Source organism: Phyllosticta citriasiana (genome assembly GCF_038021145.1).
Source record: "Phyllosticta citriasiana strain CBS 120426 chromosome Unknown IWZ02scaffold_8, whole genome shotgun sequence".
Taxonomy (NCBI): Eukaryota; Fungi; Ascomycota; class Dothideomycetes; order Botryosphaeriales; family Phyllostictaceae; genus Phyllosticta; species Phyllosticta citriasiana.
The window spans coordinates 1,062,755-1,090,738 of NW_027117285.1; the positions used below are offsets into that span (position 1 = coordinate 1,062,755).

Consider the following 27,984-nt stretch of genomic DNA (forward strand, 5'->3'; position numbering starts at 1 on the left):
TCTAGTAGTCTAGGGGCTAGGAGGGGATATAGTAGGTACTATTCTTAGTTTAGGAGTAGGGGCCTAAGTCTACTAGGCCTTCTAGGCTAGCGTACGAGATACTAATTCTAGGGAACGAATCTATATAGTAAGAATTAACTTAGTAAAGTTAACCCTTTCCTTTTCTATAAAGTCTCTAAATACTATAGTAAGATTAAGGAGCTTTCTCTTTATCTCTATATCTAGTATGAGATAGGTAGCGTTATCTATACATAAGAGAGCTATATTAAGAGCTTCGCTTATTATATAAAAGTTTACTACGAAGGGCTAAGTGAATATTCTCTTATTTAGTAAGTTAGAGGAGGGTACTAGGCGTTTACTACCTATAGTTAGAGTAAGAAACTCCTTATACGAGATAGCTAGCAGGCTAGAAGACATATAGGAAGTAGAGTTTCCCTATTAGCCTAAAATAGTTATGCCTAAGGCTATAGATGTACCTAAGGCACTATACCTAGAAGCTAGTAGGAGTAGTAGGTAGATGTTTACCTAAGGATCATCCGTATATTTTTTCTTATTATTAATAAGGTCTAGTTATAGGCTTTACTAGGGAATTTCACCCTCTTCTATAGTGTTTCCTATTACTACATCCTAGTTACCCTCCTATAGGGGAGGGTATATCTTATTCTACCCTATCTAGTTACTCGTACGCTAAAGCGCTATTAAGAAAAGATAGGTATAAGGTTTTAGTTAGGTAAAGGTTTTATAGGTATAGTAACGACTTATTTTAAGCACGGCTATTTTCTAAGAATTAGTAGCTAGACTAGAAAAAGTTATATAGTCGGTATAGAGTTATTATATCTATAGGGGATACCGCGTATATTTATAAGGTAAGTAGGGATACCTAGCTAAAGAATCTCGTACGATAAGGTATAATTCTTAGTATAATGTCGGTATAGGGTTATTATAGATAGATAGTTTATCTAGGCTCTTTTTAGGTAAGGGGGAGCTAAGAACTAGCCTTCCTACTATTATCTAAGTAGATAGGTAGCATGAAGTAAGAGTAATAAAAGGAAGGGGGATAGAAAGAAGGCGTATATAGAAAAGTAAATATAGTATAGGGTAGTAGGTAAGGTAGATTATATATATACTCTACTATAGCGTTCTAGTACTATTCCTAATAGTACCGTTTTTAGTTAGTATTATATAATACCTTTCTTAGTACCTATAAAGGTAAAAAAAGTAGGTAGGGTTTTTAACTAGTAGTATATATCTTCTAGCTAGCTAGTATAGTTAGCTAATACTTATTATAGAAAATAAATAATGCTAAAGAATCTAGGTTTAATCTACGCTAATTTTACTTATAATTTAATCTAGCCCTATTACTGCTATTAGATAACTATAAGTTAATATTATTACTAATAATAGAGCTCTATATGCCGCCCTAGCCTAGGTATACTATATAGATAAATAGTATTAAGCCCTTACCTTACTACTAAACGGTCGTCTAATTATTATTAGGAGTAGGAGGGTTTAGCTAGAGTAGTTACGGAGTAGTCGTCTAAGCTATGTTAACACCTTCCTAATCTAGAGGGCTAGGGTCTTAGTGGAGGCTCTACATGAGGTGGAGGAAGGGTACGGGCCTGGAGGGTGTCAGTTAGACTGCGGATGAAGGGGTCCTTTCCTAGATTATCTTCGGTTGGAGGGGTTCTGGGGTGGTGCCTGCGGGAACTGCAAGTGGAGGGATCATGGAGCTCGTTGTTCGCTCCACCAGTAGAGCTCAGAAACCTCACCTTGTAAATTCAGTCATCTTTGTGATCCTTTTGTCCGTCGAACGGTACATTAGGAAGGTCATTAACATAGAAAAAGGCCGTGGGAGAGCGAGGGCGAGCCGAGGTTGCCGCGTGCCTTTGTTGAGACGGAAAGGTCCTTCAATAAACGCACCCAGGATCCTCGCACCTCAACGTCAATTGAACTCCGTAGGGTCGCTATCGAAGTAGCTGAGCAGCCAGTTGAGGATGAAAGGAATTGGGCCCTTTGTCATTACGTGCAGTTTGAATCCGAGCGAAGACACTTCTCCAGGCTGGACAAAATTTAGCGCAGCCTCTCCACGGGATCTTGGTCATTTGATTCTGTCATTTAGAGAATTGACATGGTTAGGTTGTAAAGGCACGCAATCACGGGTACGACAGTACCAGTTCTGTGAAGAGACATGTTTTTGGGCCTGAAATGTAGACCAGAGGAAGGTGAAGTAAGCAAATGTCCCTTTTTTGCAGCTCCCCGCCATGATGAACTTTTGACGAGTCCCTCGAACCGCCTCGCCGACTCTCAAAATCATCAATCACTACTCCCAAGAGACCTTATCAAGAGATGTACCCAGACCGTTCCTGACCTCACTTCGGACCAACCTCATAGTCCAATCCGAAGCCCGCCGCTTTCGCTGTATTGTCGCAATCCGCAAGCATTTAATGGTCTCCGCGAAGAGGTCAAGCGGACAGCCTGGCTTGCCATTGTTCCAGGACTTCCGAATTTCGTCGTAGAGCTCCCGGAGAAGTTCCGCAGACTTCGGAAAGTCCTACAGCAAATGAAATCTGATGTAGCTTTTATGACTTTCCTGCCCTTTTCAGCTTCGCAAAGGTATGTGTAGTTTCCAAGGTGGTCGTTGTCATGGTGAGTGCAGTCAATGTCCATCTCCCGCTGCCGCTCGAGTTTGGCCTTGTTGTCCTTCACTTCTCCCATCATTTTGGCGACTTCGGCGGCTTTGGCCTTGATTGCGGAGAGCTTCTTTTGTTCATGCTCAATTTCATTCTCCACAATCCGCAACTGTTTATCGAGCACTCGATTCATCTCCTTCCAGTCTGCCATCATCTTGATATGGAGGAGCTTTGATTGTGTCTTCTCAAAAGCAGCCGAGAGGGCTGTTAGCCATGAAAATAGGAAATGGTGTGCCCGGCTGACAAGCAAAGTGAGATTCTTGAATAAAGTGGTCGCAGATCTGCAGGTGATGTGAGTTTCAGAATAATGAGTAAGCTTTAAAGAAGTGAGGTGCACTCACATCCGACGAAGTTCAAATGTGAGGTACTGAGGTTTATTGATCCCTTGGATGCGCTCAGCGGGGTGAAGATCGAAGGGCTTAATCGGAGGTAGGATGAAGAAGTATCGGAAGATCCAAGATTAGGTAGTTGTGAGAGGTGTTGTGATGTTGTACTTCTAGGTGGGTGATGCGCGCCAAGATGATAGGCCTATATACCTAGGTAGTCTGTCCAAGCATGACTGACCAATAGCGTGCCAGCGGCATCCGCGAGCGATTCTCATTTAGGATCTCTGTGAACTTTGAAAGGGTCCGCAACGCCTGCAGTGTTGTCAGAATTAGCAATGGAAGATCAGTGGACATCGATCCCGAGAGATTGAGCTATGTTCCTGTACCAACCTTCCTCTACAAGCTCTGCAACCAACTCGATGCGAGGAATATCGTTTCCGATCTCGTGGATTCTCCTGTAGCCTGCATCCCACATCTTCTCAAAGGTCTCACTGCTTTTTGCGATGGCCTCACGCTGGGGCTTCAGAATCCTGATATCTGCCTCCAAACGGCGGCAAGCGGCGGTGTAGTCTTCCATCTCCTTGAGGTCCTGTCGAATCTGCTCGCGCACGTTCCTGTACGACTCCTCATGGCGCCACTTAATTCGGGGCTTCTTCTGGAGCTGTGTACAGCTAATTAGCAACATCCCTTAATAGATCCTTCTATTGCAAGTCTATGTGCCTACCTCACTAAGCTTTCCATAGTGCCTACGTTCATCTCTGTTATTCGCATGTGAAACAAAGTTGCTGCCCTGCAGTTTCCAGTCAGCAAACAGCGTTGCATGATGGCGAGAAACTCACACTGTTGGCACTTCCTCCTTCTCGCTCCATGGCGATTGCTGAATGGTCGAGGCTTGAAATAGTGGTGTGCTGATGATCTGGCAGGTTGGAAAAGGAGGAAGGTGGTGAAGTTGAAGGAGCAGACAGAGGCGCCTGGAGAAATAGGTAGGTGGTGGTGGAGTCGGCCTGTGCACTCGCAGGTGTTAAAGAAGGCAGCGCTTTCAACGCTTGGGTGAAGGCTGCGACTGGACTCCTCCTCCCCGGCAAACACTGGCGAGTTTACGCAGGTGCTGGACAGGGCAGCTGATCTATGACGTGCAACTGCACTGTCAGTCGGCTTGTCTGGACAGTCACTTCCAATCCTACATTTTGAGGAAGTGTATGAGAACCAAGTTGCACCGAAGACTTGTAGAAGGGCGAGAACGCGACAAAAAGAAGATAGATGCCAAAAACAAAAATTCAAATTTTTGGTTACCGTAACTACTCCAATGCTCAAAGACCAAACGCCTGCTACTCCGGCTTCCCGCTGCTGAAATTAGACGCCCCGTTGTCCCGAGGACAGGAGGTATTATGTGACGAGACCGAAACAAAGACCCGAAGAGCAGTTTTAAAAAAGCGAAAAGGTGATGTCTCTCGCCGTGCTTCTGACTCATATTCCTCCCCTGCACTGCCGCTGAACAGCGCAGGCCTTGTACTGGAATAGGGAGCACAACCAGAGGTGGATGGTTGCGAAGGCAGAGAGCACCAACACAGACGCATCGACATGGAACCTCGACACCGGCCAGGCACTGCGAATATTCGCGAGAAGAAGAGGGATGCTCAGCTCAGACACATCCGGACCGACTTGCCGTCGTGAGTGACAATTTGAAGAGCGGTCGTAACCACCTCGACTGATGTGGTACCACTTCTCCACGCAACGGCGTGCACCGTCCAGCCGACCCCAACATCTTCCTCCGCTTCTCTGGATTGGGGCCCCGAACTTTGAACCGACGACGCTTCGACTCTCGCTGGTTCGTCTCTGGGTTGGTCGGCTGTCGAGGTGTTGGTTTGGGACGATGCCTCAACACCACCTACACCATCCGTTTGTTCGTAGACATGGCGATGACATGTCTTTGGCAGGCAGGAAATCAGACAGGGAAAGGCACTCGAATCCTCCCTATCCATCCGCCTGCCAGCCTGCCCGCAGATTTCACGACTTCTCGAACAATTCCTCTTCCACCGCTTGCTCACATCTCAGCTACGCCACCATCATGCTCCTCAACCACACGCGAAATGCGCGCTCGACGCTCTTGCTAAAGCTAACCCAAAATGCCACCATCTCGTTGGCGCCAGGCGGTGCGCAGCGTTCGACGACTGCGCGCACCCGCACGTCGCGGCACCCACGCAGTGCGACAACCAGCTGCTCGACCCACTCAAAGTCGATACCAGCCAGTGCCTTGAGGCCCAGCCCGTAAACAAGATGCGGTTGGAGCTGCCGGTGCAGCGAAGAAGGGGAGTTGCCGCCCCCGCCAGTCTCCAAGACGGGCGATGTAGGCGTCGCGATGCCGCTGTCGGCTCTTGTAGCAACGCGACGCGGTTGCACGAGGCGAAAGTGGTCGACGGAAAGCTCGGGAACGCCGTCCCAGCCATCAAACTCTACGTCTCCGTCGCCGTCTCCGTCGCCAGCGCCATTGCCCTCTTCGCCCGCATCTGGATTGCTTCCCCTGCTCCCCCTGCTCCCAGGCTTCCCAGCGACGACGCCCAGCTCCAGCACCAGCTCCTCGCGGCGCAGCTCGCGCGCCATGTACTCGCAGGCGCTCTTCCACTCGGCGCGATCCCACTCCTTCTCGCCGGGCAGCGCGCCCTTGACGAGCCTGAGGCGCGTCACGCTGCGGCGCGCCAGGGTCGTCAGCGCCGACAGGAACGGCTCCACCGCCTCAATGTGCGTGTCAAAGTCGAACATGTAGCTCGAGTACAGCACCGCCGCCGCCTCCGAATGCACCAGCCGGCACGTTCCTAGCAGCCCCGTCGCCCCTTGCAATCCTGGGTTCGTGCGCAGCGTGTACGTCGTCGGTTGTGTGCCGCTGGTCGAGAAGCGCGGGGCGCCGATGGCGGTGCTGCGCGCGTGGTAGGTGGGCCGGGTCGAGCGTGAGGACGAGCTGGAGAGATGCTTGTGGACGTGCTGCGGGTCAATGGTGCGTATTTGGAGGGTGCGTGGAGGCACAAGCGGGTTTGGGTCGTCGGCATTGTCTTGCGAATCTTGGGCCGTCGTGGTGTTTTTTTCCCGCGGAAGAGGTACTTCGGCGCTCGCTGGCAGCAGCAGGAGCTCGTAAATCATGAGGCGGATTTCTGTGGGCAGGCGGAGAAAGGGAGAAGGGTTCGGAGCAGCAGACATGGTAGGGTCTCCGGCGAGCAACGACATGGTGGAGGCTTGGAAGGAGTTGGTCAAATGCAGACGCGACACCGCAGCAGCGAGCTCGGGCAGTTTAACAGTCACCTGGAGGAGCGATAAGCCAACAACGCGGAGGAGCAGAGTGGATCTGAGTGGACGGAAAGAAGAGCGAAGTGGAACTACTGCGGGTGAGGCCGCGACCCGGCCCCTGTCGCTCCATCAGGGTGCCCCAATGACGCCAACATCTCCACTCTCATTGGTCGGTGCCCCTGGCACATCACCACCAAAGTGAGTGCATCCAAAATATTGAAATCATAGATGAAAGTCCTTGGTCGATACTCACTCATCGCTATCCTCGCGGAGTGTCGCTCCGCAGCTCTTGCATGGACGCCCCACGCATCGCAACCAAACCATAAACGCCAGCGCTGATGCAAAAATGTTGACTGATCCTGATAACTCATCACCTGGCACCCCATGAAATACCTAGCTGACCAAACCCCTCGACACCTTGGTGTCTGGATCTTGAATTCCATCCAAGACAAAACCCCTACACCGCGGGGGAGTGCTACTCCTCCACTTCGCCCTCTTCGCTGAGGTCATCGTCCGCGACAGCCGTCTTTTTCGTTGCTTCTGCAGAACCCTGCGTCCGTTCGACCGATGCCCCGTTGGGCTCGGCTTGGTGATGTTTCGGGCCCGGCTCGCCCTCTGTAGACCCGCCATTCGACCCCGTCTTGAGACGCTTCGGCCCTGGTTCTCCTTCGGCTACAGCGTCATCCTTCCTGGTCGTCTCCGGTTGGGCGTGCCGTTCTTTCTCGCCATTGGCCGCGCTGTCGTCGTCTCCTTTGACGTGCTCCTCGCGAGATCTCTTCACGCCCTGGTCGCTGCCGGTGGGTTCGACGCTAACGGAGCTCGCTGCAGGACTCATTGGCGTCTGGGATGTCCTTAGTCTAGTTGCTGCGCTCATCAAGTCGCCGTTTTCGGCGGTCCGTAGACCTACGTAAATGTTCTCCATGCCCTCCTTGACTGGCGCCTTTTCGTAGATGCTTGCCATGTAGTTGCACGCCCGCCTCATGTCCTTGAGCTTGACGTACTGCGTTTCCCACCAGGGTCTTCCGTCTTCATCGGGAAAGCTTACGTCACACAACCGCGCACCGCAATAGAGCGCTGCGGCCGCAATGGTGCGCGAGGTGAAGAGAAGACATAGCTGGGTCGCATGGCTGTCGTTGATGAATGTCCAGGCGGCATTTCGCACCCGCTTGTTGTGCTCCATCCCAAAGAACTTGAGCATGTCGAACAAGAGTTTGTACGGCGACTCGATTGTCAGGTCGAAACAAATCGTCTCCAGCAGTACGTCCTCATGGTACAGGATAGTATCCCTCCAACGCCAAAAGTCCTTGGTCTGTTCGTCGACAAGCAGGTTGGGATTTTTTTGGGCAACCCGGCAGCAAGCAATGACAAGTTCCTTCATTTTCCGACAGTTTTCCTCAACTTTGGTGGCAAGAAACAGCGAGGTCGCGGCGATTTGCTACTTTGCATTAGATGCGCCAGCAAAGACCATTGGTCCAACTCACATAGTGGTGTAGCGCCTTGTGTCCATCCTTGTTGACCAATGATCGGCGTGTTATGAACCGGTGGAGAAAGACGCCAGCGGTAGACAGCGTGAGTTGCGGGAGCTTGAGCATGACGCCAACCTGGACGATAAAATTCATGCCTTTGCGACGCAGCTCCCGTTCGTCGGCGGGCGACATTCCATCCTCAATCGACGGCGTGTGAAGCAGCTCCTCCTCGGTGAATATCCATTGCTGTTCTGCTCGCGCGGCGACGGGATTCGGCGGTCTGGGGCGCTCAACTCGCTCACGCGGGCGTGTGGCGATGGTGTGAGTCGAAGGCATGTCGAATGTATGGTGAAGAGAGATGGCGCGTTGTGTCGCGAATCAGTACGGTAGCTGAGGCGTTGGCAAAGCCGGTTGCGGGAAGAAGTTCGACGCGGACATTCGTGTTTGGTGATGGAAAGATCAGAACGGTCGACGAGGAGTGTCAAGGCATACATGCAGTGGGCGTGTGAATCAAATGGAGAAACAAAGTGGAGTGAAGGCGGTTGTGAAGGTGGCTCGTAGTTGACCGTTGCGACGGCGGGATGCCACCCGACTGGCGGGGCCTGCCGGTGGCTTCAGTTGGCACAAGAAGCCTATCACGTGTCGGGACACCTTCCATGCTCCCGTCCCTTGCTGCTTGTGCTCAACCCTGTCCAGCTTCAACACTTTTGGATGACAATCCAGCCAGAGCTCCCCCTGGCTCCCTGATCGCAATTTCAGTCGCCGTCCGCTCATTATCCTCCGCAGCAGTCCTTGCGAACCACGCCAGCCCGCAGCCACTACTTCACGACCCATTAGACCGCCATGGCCTCTAAGAGCAACAAGTACTCCGTCATCCTGCCCACCTACAATGAGCGCCGCAACCTGCCCATCATAACCTGGCTGCTCGCCAAAACCTTTACCGAAAAGTAAGGGCGACGTCGAAACAACAATGACCACCTCCAAAGGCTAACAACAATCCCCCAGCAACCTCGACTGGGAGCTCATCATCGTCGACGACGGCTCACCCGATGGCACGCAAGAGGTCGCCACGCAGCTCCAGGCGGCGTATACTCCATCGCGCGTCATACTCAAGCCGCGCGCCGGCAAGCTTGGCCTGGGTACCGCGTACGTGCACGGCCTGCAGTTTGCGACGGGCAACTTTGTCATCATCATGGACGCCGACTTCAGCCACCACCCCAAGTTCATTGCCGAGATGGTGCGCGTGCAAAAGACGCGCAACTACGACATTGTCACCGGTACCCGCTACGCCGGCAACGGTGGCGTCTACGGCTGGGACCTCAAGCGCAAGTTCGTTTCGCGCGGTGCCAACTTGTTTGCTGACACCGTCCTGAGGCCCGGCGTCAGCGACTTGACTGGTAGCTTCAGGTTGTACAAGAAGGAGGTGCTACAGAAGGTCATCACGAGCACTGAGAGCAAGGGATACACTTTCCAAATGGAAATGATGGTCAGGGCAAAGGCAATGGGCTTTTCGGTCGCCGAGGTCCCAATCACGTTCGTGGACCGTCTTTACGGCGAGAGCAAACTGGGTGGTGACGAAATCGTCGAGTATGCCAAAGGTGTGCTCAGCTTGTGGGCAAAGGTCTGAGAAGTGGAAAAGGGAAAATGTCGCTGGCATTGAAAATTGGCGTTGGGGCTATAGGAGGCGCGGCAAGGCCTGGGTCATCAGATAATAGCAAATTTTGACACGCGGTGCTGCCGCCATTCTGTTCGTATGAGCAAGTTTAATTATGTACTACGCTGGAACAATCCAAGAGCTGGCTGATGCAAAGGGGCATACTCGAGGGCATTGCTCAGGGGCCAATGGTTTAGAGCACACCGTCTCCTGTGACCTTGAACACTGAGCTGCCAGATCCAGGCTTGCTGACCACGATCGCCTCCTCCAACTTCTCATCTGTGATGTTGGGGAACTTCTTCTTGTAGTACTTGTTGATCCACGTCTCCCGGACCTTGTCCACCCTGTCCTTCGGTACGAGGTGTACACTGCAGCCACCCCAGCCAGCACCTGTGAGACGGCTTCCCAATGCGCCGGCACCGATAGCCAGCTCGCACAGCTCGTCGAGCTCCGGACAGCTGCACTCGTAGAGATTGCGACACGATTCCTGGGTCTCATTCATCAATGCTCCGAGATCTTGCAGCAGCTCCTTTGTGTTGCCATCCTTGGGCTCTGGCGGATCGTCGAGAAGCGTCAAAAACTTGCCCACGCGAATGGCTTCGTTGAAAACGTGGAGAGCGCGCTGGCGCAGCTTGAAGCGTTCCGCACGGACAGGAAATTGGGAAGTGAAGCGTTGGTTCAGCTCGTCGACGGAAATGTCCAAAATCTCAGCGATTTGCTCACGTGTGTAGCCCTCCTCTTGCGGCAAATACTCCCCGGTGATGCGGACGAGCTCCTCAAGCTGCTGTTGGAACTCTGCCAACGGTGTTGCGCTGTTGTTGGCCTTAGATTCCTTTTCCTCGAAGAACGCGTCATGTAAGCCACGGAGACTGACGCCCAGAGGGGACGAGTCTTTGGGAAGAGGCTTCTTCAGTCCAAAGATCTTGGCCAAGAAGGCTGCCGCCAGAGAACACTCGACTACGCGCAGGTTATAACAGACCGGCGCAGTGACATGTTTGTCCGCGGCCACAAAAGACTGCGCGATAACAAAGGTAAGCTCCGGGTTGGTATGCGGGAATGAAATGGCCCTCGCAGAAAGCTCAGGCTTGAAAGAAACGTAGAGAGCGCTGCCACGACCCGAAAAGACAGAAGCGGATTGGTCCATGCTGTGTGGCACGTTAGTGAGGAACAGATTAGGAATCCAGAAGACTGACCCTCCAGAGTTGACGCCGACGGCGCGCTCCGACACTACGGCGAGCTCCACAAGCTCCTTCTTGTCCACCCTTTCTTCGCCATTTGCCTTCATGACAGCCAGCGCGCTTGCACAGACAAAGGCGGCGCTGCTCGACAGACCGCCACCCGCCGGCACGGTTCCATCCATCAGGATATCCATCCCTACCGAGGCAAAGTCTGCCGTGCCCTTCTTCTGCGCCAGGAGCTTGGATGCGCCGCGCAAGCCAGACTTGAAGTAGTTGGACCATTCGTGTGAGGTGGCATCAATTGGGATCTCGCCTTGCCTCGGTATCTCAAACTCGCGCGTTCCAAACTTTTCGGGGTTGACATTGGCTATGCGGACCAAAGGACCCTCAGAAGCGGGACGAACTGCGACGGCAAGGAGAACGTCTGCGGTCACAGCCATGGGCAGGACCTCGTAGAGTGAGTAGTCAATGTGCTGGATCGAATCAGCATTGTTGATTGCGACAACGGATGAATGGACCCCACCTCGCCGATGATGTTGACACGTCCTGGGCTACGAGACACGAATTGGGCAGGGCGTCCATACTGGGTCTTGAAGCTGCTGAGCAGGTTTTCCCAGCGCTTCTGCTGCACAGGAATGGCGTCTTCGGGATAGATGTCCTTCAGCGTACTCGCAGTCGGTACTTCCATGGCGATGGTGGGGCAGTCGTGCGACTCAAAACTGGACGGGTGGTTGATTCTTGGGCCTTAGTACAACCATCAAGGTGCGGAGAAGGCAGGTGAAATAGGTACCTAGCCAAAAGGCCCACGGGGAAATGAACAAGAGATTGCGGGGAGGTGGTGTGGGTGGAGCTGCCGGCGTGACATCAGACGGTTGCTTTAAGGACTCCGGTCGGCGGTGCCCCGCCAGCCCCGCCATTCACACCTAGAGCTCACGGCTGCTCCGATGCTGCGCCGCATCATGACCTGGAGATGCATGGATCAATGCCTCGTCGACATGTCCTTGATCCTCTTTGGCCCTTGCGAAGACGGCACTGACGAGACGCGATCGAGCCAGGCGTTTGGAGCGGAGAAAAAGAGTGTCAACATCAAAACCTTGGAGCGTGTTATGCGACACACGGCCGACTGCGGCATACAACACACGACAGTGCGATCCTGCGCTCGGGACGTCGTATCACCATGTGTTCCGGTCGTTGAGGACAAGGTCCCTAGTCCCGATCAGAGTAGCGTGGAAGACGTTGAGAGAAGGGAGCTCTGGCTCCGAGTCTTCAAGCTCGCAGGGATGCAACGGTCATGGCCAAGCCAAACAACGACATACATTCCTGCATTGCTAATGGGATTCGACGATTACATGCACGGCGGCTCAATCTGGTGATTGAGCATGGTCCATCGCCACGGCCGCCATCATGATACTGGGCCAGCGAATAAACCCACCCGGACCAGCCGATCATGTTTGGTTCGCCAGCGTCTCTCTTCAGCCCGCTCTACCCATGATGATATGCCACGAACGCTTCCCCTATGCACGTCACCTTTTCTGCCGCAAGGCGGCCGGCTAGCTACAGTGACAGGTCTCGTCCTCCACGTGCTCGATGCCCAAACATGCAAGACATGCCGGTATTCCAGACCTCAGGCAGCCGCAACAATGTTCCACTTAAGACGACCCATGCCTTTCAAGTCTCTGCTCTGTCCTCCCTCTGACTTTCTGAATCACCGCCAGCCTTGTGTCCATCCAAGCCGCCAGCATGTCGCAGCACCCCCTCGACCGGCCTCGTTTATCCGTCATTGTGCAGGGCCCGGAGCACAGCAGCCTATACAGTGTCCGGCAGCCGAGGCGAAAACGAAGAGGCGTTGGAGCCACATGGACTGTATTCTAAGCTGCTACGAAGAAATGGCAAGAGCTCGGGACCACGGTTACGCATGGATATGCCTTGACCGATGACGGACGGAGGCGCTACTCAGCTCAGCCCTACCGACAAGTCGACGACCGAAAAAAGATTCAAGGGAGAAAAAGCAAGCAAAAGCTCCATTCAGGCTGCGGCCGAGGGGGTTGTGATGAATGCAATCCCCCGCAGCCACGGGACCCGCCATCAAGTCAGAGCAAGGCTGTCATGCACATCTCTTGCCAGTGGCGCCTATAAAAGTCACCTGGCCCACGACAAACGCCGATGGGTGGCTGCTTATTAGTGGTATGCAGGGCGAAAAGCAGGCTGTCAGAGGCACAGAGGAGCGGTAAAGGCTGACTTTGACTGGCTCGCTCGCAGCGAGGGACGATGTGCTGCTGTACCACCGTGTGCTTCCGGTTCCTCCTTTGCATCGCTGCTCGGTACGACATTCTGCCCATGTCCACCATGTGCGCGCATCTCGGATGACTCAGCCTTCATGGGTGCCGGAGCCCGTGCGGAGCAACTGTCCACCGGGCATTCGGTCCTGTGTTGGAATTTTGATTCCAACTTATAAACGCGTTCCGCAACCCACTCTCGCTGGATATGCGGCCATCCTGAGGCCCTGTCGCCTGGCTGACCGCACAGTACTGGACCCCAAAAGCTTATACCTCGAGGCGTTTAGGCGTCAGGGGCTGTGCCTCTGCCCCAGCTCTCCGGATTAACTGCAACTCTTGACCTCGGGCGTCGTTGCCTTCGACGCATGCCAACGCCGCTGTGGCAAGCAAAAGAGAAGTCTCTACCCGCCTGTCGCGCATGTGCTTCTGCAGCTGCCCTTTGCCGCACAGACACCAGCTCTGAGCCTCACCTCATATCGAGGACCGCTGGACCTTCGCCGCAATCCTTCTCCTGACTTGATACCTAACCAACTCCTACTCTCGCTCCATACAGCCCTTCTCGCCCGTGTCCAACCGACCCATGTTTGCCGCCGCCAAACAATTGACCTAGCAACCTCCCTTTTCCTTTTCTCATAAACCTCTGGTCTTCCATCTCCGGCGACATCCTCGACCGACCCAAGCACACCTTACCATGGAATCTCTTTCCAACGAAGCTCAGGCCCTGGGAATCATCCGCCAACTCTATCCCTTTCTTCTGGTGATATGCTTCGTGGGACTTGTCATTTTCGATTTTGCTCTACGACTACCGCCCAAAGAAGGAGCGGTGCTGCCAAAATGGCGCTTCCTCGTCCAGTCACTGGTAGTCTTGACCATCTTCACATATGTTGGTGAAGCAGCGGCGTACGTTGTCCGCAGTCTAGTCCAGCGCGGCTGGTGGGCCGGACAGACCAAAGTCATATTTGTCCTCTCTTCAATTCTAGTATGGGGCATCATGTCTCTCATTCTGGTGGATTCGACAACGCCAAGATGGTTGCCTTATACTGGGACTTGGGCTACCGCACTTGCGCTCGAAATCACCGTTTTTGTCTTGTCGGACACCGTTGAGACCGAGAAGAGCGCCTTCCACGTCTTCGAAAGGGCTGTTGCAATATCGCGAATCTTGATGGTCTTCGCGCTATCGATGCTCGGCATCAAGATTGAGTGGACCTGCAAGAGAAAACTTTCCAGCGCCGATGAAGAAAACCAGCCTTTGCTCGGAGCCGACGCAAACGGCACGGCCGAGACGCAAAGAGACTGCAAGAACTATGGCACGACAGAAACCACTGAAGAGACTGAAACAGAAGAGCGTGAGGACAGCTTTATGGAAGAACAGGAAGAGCAAAAGAAAAAGACACAAGAAAAGCTGCGCCAGAGAGTGCTCGATCAAGGGGGTTGGTGGGGATATACCAAGCAGTTCTTCATATTTCTTCCCCTTATCTGGCCAGCCAGGAATCGGAAGATGCAATTCTACCTCTTCATAATTACGCTATGCATACTGGCAGAGCGTGCCTTCAACCTCTTGATACCGCGCCAGATTGGAATCATCACCAACAAACTGACCGAGGACCGCGGCACCCATCACGTTCCTTGGAAGGAAATTTCCATCTGGATTGGACTACGCGTCCTGAAATCAAGAGCGGGTGTTGACGGCGTAATGGTTCTCGTCCAGTGTCTTTTGACACAATTTGCCTACTCGCGGTTGACTGTGGCTGCCTTTCGACACGTCATGGGGCTTTCCATGGACTTTCACAACGACAAGAGCTCTGGCGAGCTGCTCAAATCGGTAGAGCAAGGCCATTCCCTCACTTCTCTCGTGGAGTACTTGTTCGTCGACACGGCGCCTCTACTAATCGATTTGGTTGTCGTCTTTGTATACCTCGCGAATCTTTTTGACGGCTATCTGGCCTTCACCGTGGTCGTGGTAGCTGTCACCTACATCTGGACGGCCATCAAACTTACGACATTGAACCGAACGGGCCGCCGACGCTGGGTGGACAAATATGTCAAGGAGAACAAGATCCTGTACGAGTCTGTCAGTAACTGGCAGACCGTCGCCTATTTCAATCGCGCCGGGCACGAAGAGAGCCGCCTCAGTGTTGCCATAGATGAGCACATTGACGCATACGTTCGGTACATTTTTTTCTACAACATTGTTTTTGCGGTCGAGGGCCTCATCATGCTCTTGGGTCTTCTCGTCGTCAGCTTCTTGGCCGCCTACCGCATTTCCGAGGGTACTGCAACCGTTGGCAGCTTCGTCATGCTCATGTCGTACTGGGCCACACTTTCGAGCCCTCTTTCTAGACTTGCGAGTTGTTACAACAAGCTGTCTTCCGATCTGATCGACGCCGAGAGGATGCTGGAGCTATTCCAAACCAAGAGCAGCGTGCCAGAACAACCAGACGCTCCTGACCTCCATGTCAATGAGGCAAGAGTCGAATTCCAGAATGTAAGCTATGCCTACGACGAACGCAAACCGGCAATCAAAGACATCAGTTTCGCCGCCGAACCGGGCCAAACAATCGCTCTTGTTGGCGAGACAGGTTCCGGAAAATCCACGACACTCAAACTATTGATGCGGTTCTACGATGTGAGCCCAGGCAGCATCCAAATCGACGGTCAGGACATTCGCCACGTCAAGCTCGACAGTCTGCGCGAGAGCATGGGAGTCGTGCCTCAAGATCCGTCCATGTTCAATCTGTCCATAATGGAAAACATTCGATACGCCCGCCTTGACGCCACAGACGAGGAGATTTACGATGCTTGCCGCGCTGCTGCAGTCCACGACAAAATCATGACATTTCCGGACAAGTACCGATCAAAGGTTGGCGAGCGAGGAGTCAAGCTGTCCGGTGGCGAGCTTCAGCGCATTGCCATTGCTCGCGTGCTCATAAAGAGCCCCCAGCTTGTCCTTTTGGATGAAGCCACTTCTGCAGTCGACTCAGAGACTGAAGTTCAAATTCAAGAGGCGTTCCGGAGGTTGAGCAGAGGCCGTACAACCTTTGTCGTTGCGCACAGACTCTCAACCGTGATGGATGCGGACCTCATATTGGTTATGAATGAGGGAAGCATTATTGAAAGAGGCACACACCAAGAACTCCTGGCCCACGGAGGCAAATATCTCATGCTTTGGACGAAGCAGACCTCCAGTCGGCGACATGCAGACTCAGAGTGCACAACAGTGGAAGCATCAGACGACGAGCTCCTCCTCAAGGCCCCCGAGTCCTCGAACGGAAATTATGAAGGCAATGATACCATCATTGATCAAGTGGATGGTGCTGGAAATTCGAAACCGAACCACTCAGAAGCATCCAGCAGCGACGAATCCGCCACATGCCTTGCCTTCTGCACGCGAAAGAAAGGAAAGACACAGAAAGGCAGCAATGCTTCCTCCCACTCAGGCTCCAGCACACCACCAGCGGGCAGACAACGAGCGCCAAACGCGCCCCTCCAGAAATTGACGCCCAAGCCGACATATGGAACACAGAGTGGTGTCACAAAAGCCAAAAGCCCAGGACCTCAGACAGCTCCAACCAACGAGGCCTCCGACAAAAACACATCACCGGAAGCTGGCCAAAAACTTCCGGTCACAGGTTCCCTCATGCCAGCATCCGATAACGAGCAAAAATATCTGACTGTGACCGGCGGCGCCTCTGAACCCTTTCGCAAGACAGACGCGTCGTCGTCAAGGTCCCAGCACAGCCACCACGGCAGCGACGAAACTGGTGCAACAACATTCGTCAGCGCACCGGAATACGCCGCTTCTGAGTCGACAATATCCACGACAGACGCAGCGACCCGCGAAGTCGACGCACAAGCGTCCAGAGAAGACTAAAAGCAGCAGCAGCCCGATCGCAGCCGCGACAAGAGCTGAATGAAGCGGCGACCGCAGTGGCAAGGACACGGAGACGGGAGCTGAGAGCTTGGCTAGTAGTGATTCTTTTTTGTGCTCCAGCCCTTCTCAGCCAATTGCGCAGAGTTGGCCTGTCGCCGCCGTGGCCATGCCTTCACACACCCATCCGCCGGCCCCCCTGCCTGATTGGGCCGCACTCGATCAGCCGCCACAGCTCTAAACCCCAGCCAGCTAGCAAGCGGGCATGACCGACCAAGCGGTGATGATGATGGATGGGCGTCCCGAGTCACAAGAAGAGCTGGGACTAATCGGAAAAAACCTCTGCCGCTTTGGTGCGACTGACACGCTGTCCGGAGCTTCTTCAGTGCCCTTTCTCATTGGACGAGTGGTGAAAAGGGGGGCGGTGATGACGGTTCTTGTGACGGAGTGGATAGTAATGGTGGTGGTGGTGGCGGGCGAAAGAGAAGGAGAATGGAAGGCATACTGGACAGGCAGGCAGCGAGCAAGCGGCATCTGATCTGACATGATGCCTTCCTTGCCACCTGCTGACCAACCATCGTTCGTGTCCGCCATTGCCATTGCCTAATCCAACGACCATGGTCGCCCAGTCATGGAGCGAGCGAAGCGCCTTGCCCAGGGCAGCAGCACACCCACCATCGCGTCGTCGAGAAATGCAACAAAAAAGCAAAAAGCCACAAAATCCGCCTCTCCTTTGCATCCGGCGGGCTCCTGTCCCTTTACTGTTCGGCATCTTCTCGCCTTTTCTCTCTTGCATTCCTCTCTGCTTTACCACTCCCGCAGCATTTTCCTCTCTCATGCGCATTCCTTTTCCTTAACTCGCCCAACTACCTAGTTACCCCGTAGTAGTACCATCATCATCGTCATTATCATCATCATCATCATCATCTCATGTCGGTCTCGTGCTCGGTTACAATCATCCTGCGTACGTTCGTGCGTGCGTGCGGTATAGTCCCAAATCTTTTTTTTTTTTTTTCCCTCCCCCGAGGCATCCTTTCCTGTTCGGTAAACAGACTGGCTCGGACTGTGTGGACGAATGGTGGACGACCAAACAGACAGACAGACAGACAGACGGATAGTGGTAGGGATGGAATGGAAGGCAGCTGTAGTGTTGGTGGTATCTGTATCTGTATTGGTATCGGTAGCTCGATGGCTTAGTCAATCAATCAATCGAAGGAATGAACGGACCAACGCGTGGCGGTCTGTCAAATCGTTTTTGCTCGCTCGGTGTGCTCGGTGTGTGCTTCGAGGGCTGAGGAGGCTCGTGTCATTTGTGTCAACGCCATGGCATCCATCCATCCATCCATCGTGCATGTCCTGCGCCAGTTAATCCCCTCCGGTCTGCTCGTGAGTCAATGAGCGAGCGAGCACGTATTCAAAGGGGCGGAGATGTGGCATACACGCCTCAATCTAACTATCATGTCGTAACGTGTGCACAGAGTATTCGATGAAGGAGCATCTGCCTGAAGACGCGGTGAAAGAGGAGATGCAGTAGAAGAGGAGAGGATCGTGAACTTGACTAGGGCGAGAAGCATCCAAGCCACGTCGATTTGGAAGAGAAGTCGCAGGGTCTTCAAAAGACACCATGAGAGTATTTGGGACACGTTTGGGAAGTTCAATGAACGATGCGCAATTGTTGTGATGTCGAATTCTGATTTCATCTACCTACTCAGCCAAGCGGCATTACTTGCGCTTTGGCATTCTATCTACTGTCAAGTCAGCCACGCAACCTCATCCCGAGAAGCGCGCCACTTGATCCGAACGAAAGCCTTGCATTTGACTCCTCCAGACCCGAGGGTCCGACCGATTCCAGAAAAAGCAAAGGGGTAGTGGTGGTAAAAAACGTAACACGAGGGAAGAAGTGCGCCATCTGCTGTCGTCTTTCCCTAACTCATCAATCCGGAAGAAATCGCACAAAAGAAGTGAAGAGCAAATTGATTTCTGAAGCAAAACGCGCTCGGTAATGTCGTGCAGTCTGTGTTGAAAAGGTTGGAGCAAGAAGGTGCTTTTGTCGTATTGTGTGATCGAGTGCAGGCAAAGCTTTTGGTTGTTGACGGACGGTTTTTGCTTATCCAACGCGCATCCAATGCGGATTTGCGCGTGCACTCGACCGCGTGCAAAATCAAGACTTTTTAAGCCAAGGGAGTCGTAATGGCGCAATTCGAAGAGAGCGCGATCAACCAACTTCGGCCAACGCGACGACAAAGGAGCAAAAGAGAAGGGTAGAAGGTTACGCAAGGGAGAAGAGTGCTGTGTGGGGAATCCTTTGCAGACGGGTATGATGGGGCAAGGAGAATCCAGTATGGGTGACGGTGCAGCGAAGCAGGGGGCAAGCAATCAAGGAGATTCGTTACACCAAAGAGAGCCTGCCCGAATTGACCGACCCAATTTGAACTGTATCCTGAAAGAGAAAATTATGAGAAAACGCCGGACCGGTGCTGTGCAAATGACAAGTCGAGAATGCTCAAGTGTTGGGTACCAAGACGGCGTCGATGAGAATAGTGAAGGGTGATTGCGACCTGCGACACGAAAGTCATAGCCGTTTTCGATCAAAGTGGGTGTGCATCGGTCAAAAAGGCACCATGTAAAAAACATTGATGCCGCTTTTGATGAGACGTTATTGAGTCTTGGAAGTGAAGAGTATATAGCGCGGCGATGTCATCTCCCGTCTACACACGTCTCCACCCGAAAGGGGGTTGTGAGGCCGTAGCCTACTGCGTCGACCTTGACGCATGCGCATGCGTTGCGCTCCTGGTTCTCTTGGCGCCCGTGGCCTCAAGAAGCTCGCCCTCCCTCTTGGCGGTCGAACCAGAGCCCGATTTGGTGCGACGCCAGGCGTCGAATGGGCTGCGTTTCTTGGGTACAGAAAGCGTGACGTCGAGGGCCTGGGCGTCCTCGCGAAAGGTGCGGCTAGGCGACTGTTGAGGAGATGGACCAGCATCAGCGACTGCGTCCTTTTTGGTCGAGGCACGAGTTGAGCGCGTGGGCGGAGGCGTGGCAAAGTCCATGCATCGCTGCTTTGCCGGGGTCTCAGACGTAGGAATGCCCTGCTGAGGAACGGTCGGACTCGCTTCTTCGTGGAATGTGGGTCCGTGGCCACGAGAGACTTGGTAGTGCGTGCCGGAGTTGACCTTGAAGGGAGCTTCAATGTCGGTGGAATCTTCTTCGCCAGATTTGGAGCTGTGCTCTCGAGCGGCTTGCTGCTCCTCGTTCGGCCAGAGCAGACGCGGCTTGATCGAGGAGCGGAGTAGGCGACGGGGAGCCGTAGACGAGGCAGCTATGCGACGGACGGGGCTACCTCCAAGAGGGCTTTCGGCTTCGTCGACGTCGCTGTCGTGGTCGGTGAACTCGGAGAAGAACTTTTTGCCGCGGAAGACGTGAATGAGGCCCTCTCCGTTGCGGGCTCGGCGTTCCATGTTTTCGTCGCGGTCAGATTTGGGCTTCTTTGAGCTGGGGCCGGGCTTGGGGCGGCGCGCTTCGCCAGGTTGCGTGACGAATGGATTGTCCTCCTCTTTGCTGTAGCTCGGAACTCTTTCCTTGCCATCCGTGTAAATTTCAATCTTGCTGGACTCGTCGCATTCAAAGGACTCGGAAAAGCTGGCCAACGAGAAGCCGGCGCGCTTCTTTTTGCGAGCGGTCTTGGGAGGCATGACTTCGTCAATGGTTGCAGGACGATCGTGAAACAGCACGCGGGCAGTTGAGCCAAATGCCGCTTGGGACACCTTCCGTTTGCCGGGCGTCTTGGCGGGGGTTGGTAGAATGGGACCGGCCGTTAGGCTGGAGGACTTTTCCTTGGGACTGGTGGTGAATGGGTCGGCGTCGGAGTTGGAGGCGCTGGTGGTTGTGCGCTTGATGGGGGAGCGTGGTGAAGATGGAGGTGAGATGGTCTGAGAGGAGTGCGGCGAGGTGCGCCTGCCGAGAGGTGTCGAGGCCCGGGCAGATGAGGCGGTTGATTTTTGAGGGGAGGCAGAGGGCCGAGTCTGAAGGTCTTGCAAGTGCCTGTCGCGCTGTGCGGCGACTCGGCGTGAACGACGGTATGGCTCCCAGTCATCAGACTGCGGACCGCGGGCTGGCGCAGGCGGCGTAGAAATACGCTCGAGAAGTGGAGGAGTGGCAGCCATTCTGAGCAGCGACTCAGGGCGATGCGAGTGGAAGAATGGCTGCGCCAACTGACGGGCCAGCGGTTTGCGGCCGGGATCTAAACAAACGCGGCGACGACGCGGTCGGGGCTAGCAGCGGACTGGACGCAGATGATGGCGATGCGGCAGCGTCAACCGTCCGGTGTTGAGGGGAGGGCCGCGGGTTTTGACGTCTGAAAGCAGGAGGAGGTGTTGCAGCAGGTGAGGTGTAGGGTGTAGGCGGAAGGTGAGATGCAAGGATGGCGAAGGGTGCGGAGATGGGATGGTGTCGCAGGCTGGGCTGGTCGTGGCAGCACCGGACGGGAATGTGGGAGGCTGGCCGATGTGGTCCGAGCGCCCCTCAAACCGCAGGCGTGTTATTTACGCGACCGTGGGTGCTTTGCACGTCCATCATAGACACGCTGCATTTCTCCAGCTATACGCCCCTCAACATTGCCGACTCCCTCGTCATCTGTCCCAGCATTGCTCCAACATGGCCGACAACGCTCTCTCAGACTCGGAAATCGACTTCGACACTCCTGCGCCTGCTGCGAGGAAGTCCAAGGTCGCGCTTGCAGACCCACATGCATCGCCCTCGGCGTCGCCAGACCAACCAGCGCACCAGCGCACAGAATCGCGTTATACTACACACGAAGCTCGAGAGGCCGCATTGAAACGGGAACTGGGCCAGGTCCGCTCAGTCAACAAAGTCATAGAGGGCGTCGTTGAGAGCCTGGAAAAAGCGCGCAGCAACATGAACGTAAGGCCGAACCATTCAATCAAGACCGTGGAATACCATTGCTGAAAACCCACCCAACAGACTGTCCATCACACGGTAAACTCGGCCTCCACTCTTCTCCACACCTGGACCCGCATACTCTCTGCGACCGAACACAACCAACGTCTGATTCTGAGCCCCAATTGGCAAGGTGCTTCGCAAGATATGGCCGACATTGAAGCCGACGAATTGGCTGCACGACAAGCAGCAGAGCGCCGCGAGCGTGAAGAGGTGGTCCGTCGGGAGGCTGCCCTGCGCAAGGCCGAAGAAGACGAAAGGCGGAGAGCAGAGGCAGCGGCCAGACCCACCAGTGCAACTGGAACGAGGGGCAGGAGGGGTGGGTTAAGAGGCAGAGCTGGCGCAAGCAGTACCTCAACCTCTGGACGGCCCACGTCGACGTACGTTGGCGTTGGTGGTCAGGGTGGTGTCCGGGGCACAGCACGACAGACGGCGGCATCAAGAGCAGGGAGCGGCATTGGTAGAGGCCTGAGGGGTCGCGGCAGGGGCTGAGTTTCGGGGATATTTTCCCCATCCCTTTGGAAGAACAAAAATCAGGGCTCGTGCCGTGGTTGCGTCACTGAGAATGCTTCGAGCAGACACCTCATCCACCAGAACATGTCCGGTGTTGACGACATGAAAAGTGTTCCCCGAAGCCGGACCGCTTTCTTTGCTGAACTTGGGAGCTACAGTGAGTGCCAAAGAAACGGCAATACCTGGTACTGTGGTAGTGTGGCTGGACCCATGGACCATTCGTTCACATCACGACAAGTCCACCTAGGGACCTCAGCATTCATCACCGACCTTGGATGTACCTAAGGAACCGTCGTTACCACGGAGCATTCAGGGAGCTGCTTGAAATCAGCTGTGCAGCGAGGACCAAGTAATAGTTTTGGAGATACTTAGCCATGGAGCAGCGCCACGAGCGTAAAGTGAAGCTTTTGCTATTTGAGCGACTTACGTTGGGTTACGCCGGTTGTTCAAAGATTCATGGATTCATGGAAGGGCCAATTGCATGCAGGCCCCAACGGCCACCAATTGCGCTGGTTCGCTTAGCAATCTCTTTCGCCCTTTTGAGTCAAGCGCGCGGCGGGCATCCAACACGTGACGTCGGGTTCCGTAGGTCGCGTCTCTCTCCTGGTTGAAGCTCTCCGCTGCTCTTCAGCACAGCCCAAGGTTTGCGCCTGCTTCGGCGCCAAAGAATCCCGAATGCCATGATGTTTGGAAACTCGGCCGCTGCCACGCAATGATCTAACGCAACCAATTTCTGATTTCATCTGTCCCACCATGTCGAGCATGATCACTGTACGTGCGCCGATTCTTTGCCAAGTCGCATTGCCCGAAACTGATCTGCCAGGTAGTTTGCCGCAAACAACGATTTATTTAGAAAGCGCAAGCGCGTCCACAAGGCCTGCGACAGCTGCAAGAAGCGCAGAGTCAGTCTGTTGAACCTCGGCTGGACTCGCGTGCTAACTTTATCCTAGAAGCGTTGCATTCACACTTTTGATGAAGACGACGATCATGCCTCTACCAACCCTGGAGGTGCATCTACCGAAGCTACCGAAGATGCACAGGAAAGCAGCAGCGCAGCGGCTGAAGGCTCGAGTGCTGTCAGGCCACCAGGCCATCCTGTCGACCTGATGGGTCGTGGCCACGATGATGGCCGTCGTGCCCCGCCTCCCAGGTTCATTGGCTATCTTAGTCCGGAAGCTGTCATGAGTGGTCACATCCGCGAACCCATTTCGGGCGAAAAAGTAGGTGGCTGGGTGACGACCACTCATGAAACTGAGGGATCCACCACCGAAAAGGACCAGAATGGCACCCCTCCCAACGTCACGGTCCAAAATGCCGAGGAGTCACTCGTCAAAAGTGCCCTGCAGTCCTATCTGGATGCAGTCGGAGTCTCCACCATGCCAGATGCACAAAGTGCAGATGTGTTGCTGGCTGTATATTTTGAATATGTGAATCCGCTGCTCCCAGTCGTTGACCAAAAGACCTTCTATGATCGCAAACACAGCGGAGATGGGTCTAGAATGCTTCTGCAGGCCATGTGCCTCGTCGCCAGCAGACACGAGGGCATCGCACATCATCTTTACTTGTCAAACAATCCAAACCTCCTTGCGCCGCGGGAGTTTGCCAAAAAGCTCTACGCGGCCATTGTGGCTGGCCTGCATGCTAACCTGGAAAAGGACCGCATTACCATCATCCAAGTCTTGACACTGATATCTCTCTACAGCGAAGGCGTCGACGGTGCAGACGCAGCTTCAATGCACCTGGTGCAAGCCATACATCATGCGCACACAATCGGCCTACAGTTTGGGCGCCAGCAAAACAACGAAAAGAGCGAGGCCATGGAAAAACTCTTTTGGTGTCTCTGGTCTCTGGACAAGATCAACGCGACAATCCACGGGAGACCGCAGTACATGCACGAGCGGGACAACCAGTTGGAAAACTGGACCGCAAAGCCAGAGAGGAGACGGACGCCTTTTGCCATTTGGTTGGTTTTGGCTGCCATTCTCGACCGCGTCATCGAGTTGTACAGGCCAGGCTGCGATCCTTCAATCACTGGGTTGGAGGACGTGTTTCCGGGCTTCGAAGATATAATAGGGGAGATTGGTGACCAGCTCAAGGGTCCCATTGTTGGTACGAATGTCACAGCCATTACAAGTTTCTAATATGGATCATGCTTACACATGTTCTAGCTGCTCTCGAGCTCTTTTACCACGCCGTCGCTATGGCTTCCCACAAGTCCAGATCCATCACGGACCCGGTACGATCCACGCCCTCGTCGGTGCGTCAGAGCCTCTCGGCCGTGCGCGTAATATCAATACTCAGCAATGAGTTCCCCAGCGACCTCCCTCCCCTCCCCATAGTCCCCTACGCTCTCGCCCTCGCCATGACCGTCGCATACCGCCAATTCCGCCGCAGCAAGCTGCAAGGTCACAAGAACCGCGCCAAGGAAGACTTCAAAAATTGCTGCAAGCTGCTCGAGAAGCTGCGTGCCACGTGGTGGACTGCCGGCTGCATGGCAGACCTGGGCGCCGCCGCCCTCAAGCAGGCAGACCGATCGACCAACCGCCGTCAGCAGCAGCAGGAGTCCAGGACTGCTGCGACAAATGTGTGGAAAGCTGGCACCGCGTCCCATCCTCATTCCCGCGACGCGGGTGCCAGCATGCCGCCGTCGACAACGCTACCGGATCCATCCTCATCATCATCATCATCATCATCATCTGCGCCGCCGGCCGTACCTGGAGCACCTCATCACGTCGGTGCCGTCAACCTCGACCCCTCGCAAAGTGCGAGCGCCTCTCCGCCCATCCCAACACTCCCTCCCGTCTCCGTCCCCTCAATGCTCGCCGCGGCACCCCAACCCGCCATCAGCAGCGAGCGCGGCGGTACCAGCGCGCCTCTCGCCTCGACCACCGCATCCACGCCAGCCGCCATTCAATCGGGGACGGAGCACACGCCAGCATCATCGCTCAGCGGTGAATTCAACAACGAGTCCGCCGACTGGCTCAACTTCGACAATGCGTTTGAGAATATGGACACGTTGCTCGGGAGCGGCGGCGCCGATCTGTCGACCGAGCTGCTACGGGGCTTGGATTGGGACTGGACGCTTAGGACGGGGGCGTAGAAAGGAGAGTGAGTCTACGGGGAATCAAGTCGTGTTAGTGGTGAGTAGAGGGGGGCAGGCAGCGAGGCAGGCAGCGAGGGGTGGTGGTCAAAGCTGTGTGGCGCATACATGACGGAGAATGAGAGGACAGGGAGCATCCAAGCCGTCGTTCTCACGCTTCCTGATCAAACAGCAGTTCAATGACACTTGGAGCATGAGATGAGAGAAAGGCAAAGCCCATGTCGCCGTTTTCCCATTCCTAATCCTGTGGTATCACGAAAATAAAACCCAGCCCGCCTGTCCGTCGCCGCCTGACGCAAAGGAAAAGAGTCGTTGATGGCGATCTTGATGGGTCCACCCCAAAATGCTCGATACCCAATCCCTTGATGATCGCCCGTTGAACGTAACCTGTCCCCAAGTACGCCGCTCCCACTGAGCCTAGACCTGCCGTCCTCAAGGCTCCTTTTGAGTCAGTGATGCAAAAAAGAGAAAAGGTCGATAATCGAAGCCTCGCTATTCCCCGTCGAAGAGGCTGTCGGCGCGCAAGGACGACTCAATCCGAGTCGGAGGCTTCAAAGTCGGTCACGTCGGGATCTGGTGCACAGAGGTGCATGGCGATCAGCTAGTTTCTTGGTTTGTTGAGGTCGTCTCAAAGTTGAAGAACAACAACGGGATAGATGTAGACGCGACCGTCACTACTCCCCTGAACGGGCAATACGTAGCCGATCAAGAGATGATTAAGAAGTCGGTTGTGGAGATACCGCAACTCACCTCTGAAAGTCATGAACTCCAGCTTGCCGTCGACCCTTTTGCGCAATTCGTCGTTGATGTGTCCCACGGCGGTTTCGTCGAGATTGTAAAAGGGGTCGGCGGAGTTGACGGCCATGACAATACCGCGGTTACCTGGGCCCAGCTGATTCGCAAAATCGATGAGACCATCGTAGCTGAATTTGCTGATGGCCAAGATGTTGAGAAGACGCAGATTGCTAACCTTGGCAAGTGACGGCAGGATGGCATCGCCCACACCCAATCCCGTGAAAGAGAATTCTTCAAGCCGGGAGAGGTTTTCGGCAAGTGTGATAAAGTGCTCGTCATGGAAAAAATCGCTCACGCCGGAGAGTTTGAGGCTCTTGAGGTTGTGGAGCTGGGCGATTGACTTGGCGAAGGCATCAACATCGTCACGCGTCATGTTGTCTGGTTCTCCATCAAGGCGGAGCCTCTCCAAGTGCTTCTGGCAGGCAAGTGCCTTGTGGAATTGCTCCTGTGCGCCGCCGTTGTATGAGTCGAGGTCCAGGGAGTGAAGCTTGAGGTTCTCGTCGACGAGGACGGGTGTCATGATGTCGGCAGCCGCATCCACTCCATTTATGATTAGCGTTCTGAGCCGCCTGCAGTTACCAAGCCAGTCGCTCATGTCATTGCGAAACGTGTTGAAATTCTCCATCTCGGACTGCGAAGGACCTCCACCGGCGTGGGTCAGCTCAAGTCTCAGGAATTCGAGGGCAGTACAGCCTTTCAGCAAAGGAAGGTGCGGCAAGTCAGTGGCCTTTAGGTTCATGGTCAGGCAGCTGAGGGTTTGACCGTGGGAGTTCAGGGCAAGGTAGGTACCCGCGCTGATGTCGGAGCTGCCAATGACTTCGAAGCTGCGGAGACTTGGAGACGTGAGGCCGCTGATGAAGTGACTCATCTTTTCATCGACATCTTTATCGAACCTGCGAGGAAATTAGTGAGCGAAGACTTACAGGCTCTGTGTCCAAACCATTTGTAGAAGCTTAGGGCAGTGAACTTGGGACAGGAGGCAATGACCGCCTCGCGGGCCCGCGGATCGTCCAACGCGGCACCAGACCAAAGCTCCAGGGCACGGAGATTCGAGAGCTTTGGGGCCCACTTGATGAGTTCATCGCTATTGACTGGAAGTTTGTGAGCAAGCTGTCATGTTTCGACCTGAGCGTCTGCATACCGTCTCCAGAGACAATCTCCAGCAATGGAGCATGCTCAGTGATGGCGTCTCCGACTGCTTCCAAGACGGCAGCCGTGTTGATACGAGCATTGGGCCGGGGCCTTGTGATGCGAAACTTGGACATGCTTCCACCGAAGAAATACCTTGGTATATCAGCCAGACTAATTCCAAAAGTGAGGCAAGGAAATTGACAGACTTGGCAACATTGGTTCCAGCAAATTTGGGATCTTCGAGGAGGTAGGAGAGGTTGCGGAGGTCCAGGGATCGGACGTATCGCGCATAGGGGTACATGGTCTCATGCATAGTAGAGGCGATGATGGAACGCCACAGAATTGCCCATCGCTGAACGACCAGGCGCTGCTGGGCCAGCTCGAGGTTCTCAGTGTCGCCGCCCCCAAAAGAGGTGCACACGCTGTGGGTGCTAGAAAGGATTTGGTCAGTTTGACAGCTAATATCGGGGTGTGATTTGGCTTACCGGTAGAGTTGCTTGATCGCAGGCGTAGCGAGCCGCTTGCCGGCAAGCACGCAGTTGAACAAGGTAGCGAAATCGTGATCCTTAGCAAGGAACTCACAGACTATGTGAAGGACGTCATCTGTAATATCAGGAGGGATTGGAGCGTCGCGGGCGACGCGGCTAGGATCTGGCACAGCCATGATGGTTGAAGGGTGGTTGTTTTGGGATGGACGGATGAGGCCGACAGGCGGGACGAACGGCCATGACATCCATGACGTACTACCCATGCAC

General features: G+C 54.3%; 10 protein-coding genes across 10 annotated transcripts; 4 read left to right on the forward strand and 6 right to left on the reverse strand.

Annotated features, from left to right (window-relative positions):
* Nucleotides 1-5,071: 5,071 nt before the first annotated feature.
* Nucleotides 5,072-6,208, reverse strand: IWZ02DRAFT_380151 (uncharacterized protein; the record flags this gene model as incomplete). The annotated part of the gene is made up of 2 exons (XM_066765091.1): nt 5,072-5,269; nt 5,402-6,208. 2 exons carry the CDS (start codon nt 6,206-6,208, stop codon nt 5,072-5,074), a joined length of 1,005 nt encoding a protein of 334 aa, XP_066621798.1.
* Nucleotides 6,209-6,502: 294 nt separating this feature from the next.
* Nucleotides 6,503-8,367, reverse strand: IWZ02DRAFT_297572 (cyclin-like protein). Its single transcript, XM_066763877.1, has 3 exons — nt 7,777-8,367; nt 7,203-7,730; nt 6,503-7,136 (listed from the first exon to the last, which is right to left on the reverse strand). Exons 1-3 carry the CDS (start codon nt 8,095-8,097, stop codon nt 6,771-6,773), a joined length of 1,215 nt encoding a protein of 404 aa, XP_066621799.1. The 5' UTR covers nt 8,098-8,367; the 3' UTR covers nt 6,503-6,770.
* An 88-nt stretch (nt 8,368-8,455) lies between these two features.
* IWZ02DRAFT_404038 (mannose phospho-dolichol synthase) lies at nt 8,456-9,503 on the forward strand. Its single transcript, XM_066765650.1, has 2 exons — nt 8,456-8,708; nt 8,767-9,503. Exons 1-2 carry the CDS (start codon nt 8,605-8,607, stop codon nt 9,386-9,388), a joined length of 726 nt encoding a protein of 241 aa, XP_066621800.1. The 5' UTR covers nt 8,456-8,604; the 3' UTR covers nt 9,389-9,503.
* A 105-nt stretch (nt 9,504-9,608) lies between these two features.
* On the reverse strand, nt 9,609-11,281 carry IWZ02DRAFT_470273 (ribosomal protein S5 domain 2-type protein; the record flags this gene model as incomplete). The annotated part of the gene is made up of 3 exons (XM_066768786.1): nt 9,609-10,560; nt 10,609-11,066; nt 11,117-11,281. 3 exons carry the CDS (start codon nt 11,279-11,281, stop codon nt 9,609-9,611), a joined length of 1,575 nt encoding a protein of 524 aa, XP_066621801.1.
* A 1,802-nt stretch (nt 11,282-13,083) lies between these two features.
* Nucleotides 13,084-16,930, forward strand: IWZ02DRAFT_297640 (uncharacterized protein). Its single transcript, XM_066763879.1, has one exon. The coding sequence runs from the start codon at nt 13,561-13,563 to the stop codon at nt 16,738-16,740; it is 3,180 nt and encodes a 1,059-aa protein (XP_066621802.1). The 5' UTR covers nt 13,084-13,560; the 3' UTR covers nt 16,741-16,930.
* On the reverse strand, nt 16,822-17,696 carry IWZ02DRAFT_297626 (uncharacterized protein). Its single transcript, XM_066763878.1, has one exon. The coding sequence runs from the start codon at nt 17,579-17,581 to the stop codon at nt 17,120-17,122; it is 462 nt and encodes a 153-aa protein (XP_066621803.1). The 5' UTR covers nt 17,582-17,696; the 3' UTR covers nt 16,822-17,119.
* A 1,791-nt stretch (nt 17,697-19,487) lies between these two features.
* IWZ02DRAFT_379450 (uncharacterized protein) lies at nt 19,488-20,897 on the reverse strand (the record flags this gene model as incomplete). The annotated part of the gene is made up of 2 exons (XM_066765043.1): nt 19,488-19,623; nt 19,813-20,897. 2 exons carry the CDS (start codon nt 20,895-20,897, stop codon nt 19,488-19,490), a joined length of 1,221 nt encoding a protein of 406 aa, XP_066621804.1.
* Nucleotides 20,898-21,307: 410 nt separating this feature from the next.
* On the forward strand, nt 21,308-22,569 carry IWZ02DRAFT_297648 (DASH complex subunit Duo1-domain-containing protein). Its single transcript, XM_066763880.1, has 2 exons — nt 21,308-21,654; nt 21,715-22,569. The coding sequence occupies exons 1-2, from the start codon at nt 21,388-21,390 to the stop codon at nt 22,180-22,182; spliced, it is 735 nt and encodes a 244-aa protein (XP_066621805.1). The 5' UTR covers nt 21,308-21,387; the 3' UTR covers nt 22,183-22,569.
* A 241-nt stretch (nt 22,570-22,810) lies between these two features.
* On the forward strand, nt 22,811-25,515 carry IWZ02DRAFT_454605 (fungal-specific transcription factor domain-containing protein). Its single transcript, XM_066767736.1, has 4 exons — nt 22,811-22,974; nt 23,031-23,105; nt 23,154-24,312; nt 24,372-25,515. Exons 1-4 carry the CDS (start codon nt 22,957-22,959, stop codon nt 25,301-25,303), a joined length of 2,184 nt encoding a protein of 727 aa, XP_066621806.1. The 5' UTR covers nt 22,811-22,956; the 3' UTR covers nt 25,304-25,515.
* Nucleotides 25,516-27,919, reverse strand: IWZ02DRAFT_454611 (uncharacterized protein). The gene is made up of 6 exons (XM_066767737.1): nt 27,715-27,919; nt 27,436-27,660; nt 27,240-27,382; nt 27,039-27,189; nt 26,054-26,991; nt 25,516-25,876 (listed from the first exon to the last, which is right to left on the reverse strand). The coding sequence occupies exons 1-6, from the start codon at nt 27,891-27,893 to the stop codon at nt 25,836-25,838; spliced, it is 1,677 nt and encodes a 558-aa protein (XP_066621807.1). The 5' UTR covers nt 27,894-27,919; the 3' UTR covers nt 25,516-25,835.
* Between the last annotated feature and the right edge of the window lie 65 nt (nt 27,920-27,984).

Excerpts from the sequence above, each read along its gene's own strand:
- IWZ02DRAFT_454611 (XM_066767737.1), bottom strand. The coding sequence starts at position 27,893 with ATGGCTGTGCCAGATCCTAGCCGCGTCGCCCGCGACGCTCCAATCCCT. Across the intron at positions 27,661-27,714 it reads GCGATCAAGCAACTCTACCG|CACCCACAGCGTGTGCACCT; the intron begins GTAAGCCAAATC and ends AATCCTTTCTAG. Across the intron at positions 27,190-27,239 it reads GGAGATTGTCTCTGGAGACG|TCAATAGCGATGAACTCATC; the intron begins GTATGCAGACGC and ends ACAAACTTCCAG.
- IWZ02DRAFT_297572 (XM_066763877.1), bottom strand. The coding sequence starts at position 8,097 with ATGCCTTCGACTCACACCATCGCCACACGCCCGCGTGAGCGAGTTGAG. Across the intron at positions 7,731-7,776 it reads ACAAGGCGCTACACCACTAT|CAAATCGCCGCGACCTCGCT; the intron begins GTGAGTTGGACC and ends AATGCAAAGTAG. Across the intron at positions 7,137-7,202 it reads AGGGCATGGAGAACATTTAC|ACGCCAATGAGTCCTGCAGC; the intron begins GTAGGTCTACGG and ends AGGACATCCCAG.
- IWZ02DRAFT_404038 (XM_066765650.1), top strand. The coding sequence starts at position 8,605 with ATGGCCTCTAAGAGCAACAAGTACTCCGTCATCCTGCCCACCTACAAT. Across the intron at positions 8,709-8,766 it reads GCCAAAACCTTTACCGAAAA|CAACCTCGACTGGGAGCTCA; the intron begins GTAAGGGCGACG and ends ACAATCCCCCAG.
- IWZ02DRAFT_297640 (XM_066763879.1), top strand. The coding sequence starts at position 13,561 with ATGGAATCTCTTTCCAACGAAGCTCAGGCCCTGGGAATCATCCGCCAA.
- IWZ02DRAFT_297648 (XM_066763880.1), top strand. The coding sequence starts at position 21,388 with ATGGCCGACAACGCTCTCTCAGACTCGGAAATCGACTTCGACACTCCT. Across the intron at positions 21,655-21,714 it reads AAGCGCGCAGCAACATGAAC|ACTGTCCATCACACGGTAAA; the intron begins GTAAGGCCGAAC and ends CCCACCCAACAG.
- IWZ02DRAFT_297626 (XM_066763878.1), bottom strand. The coding sequence starts at position 17,581 with ATGCGCATGAGAGAGGAAAATGCTGCGGGAGTGGTAAAGCAGAGAGGA.
- IWZ02DRAFT_454605 (XM_066767736.1), top strand. Across the intron at positions 23,106-23,153 it reads ACAGCTGCAAGAAGCGCAGA|AAGCGTTGCATTCACACTTT; the intron begins GTCAGTCTGTTG and ends ACTTTATCCTAG. Across the intron at positions 24,313-24,371 it reads GCTCAAGGGTCCCATTGTTG|CTGCTCTCGAGCTCTTTTAC; the intron begins GTACGAATGTCA and ends CACATGTTCTAG.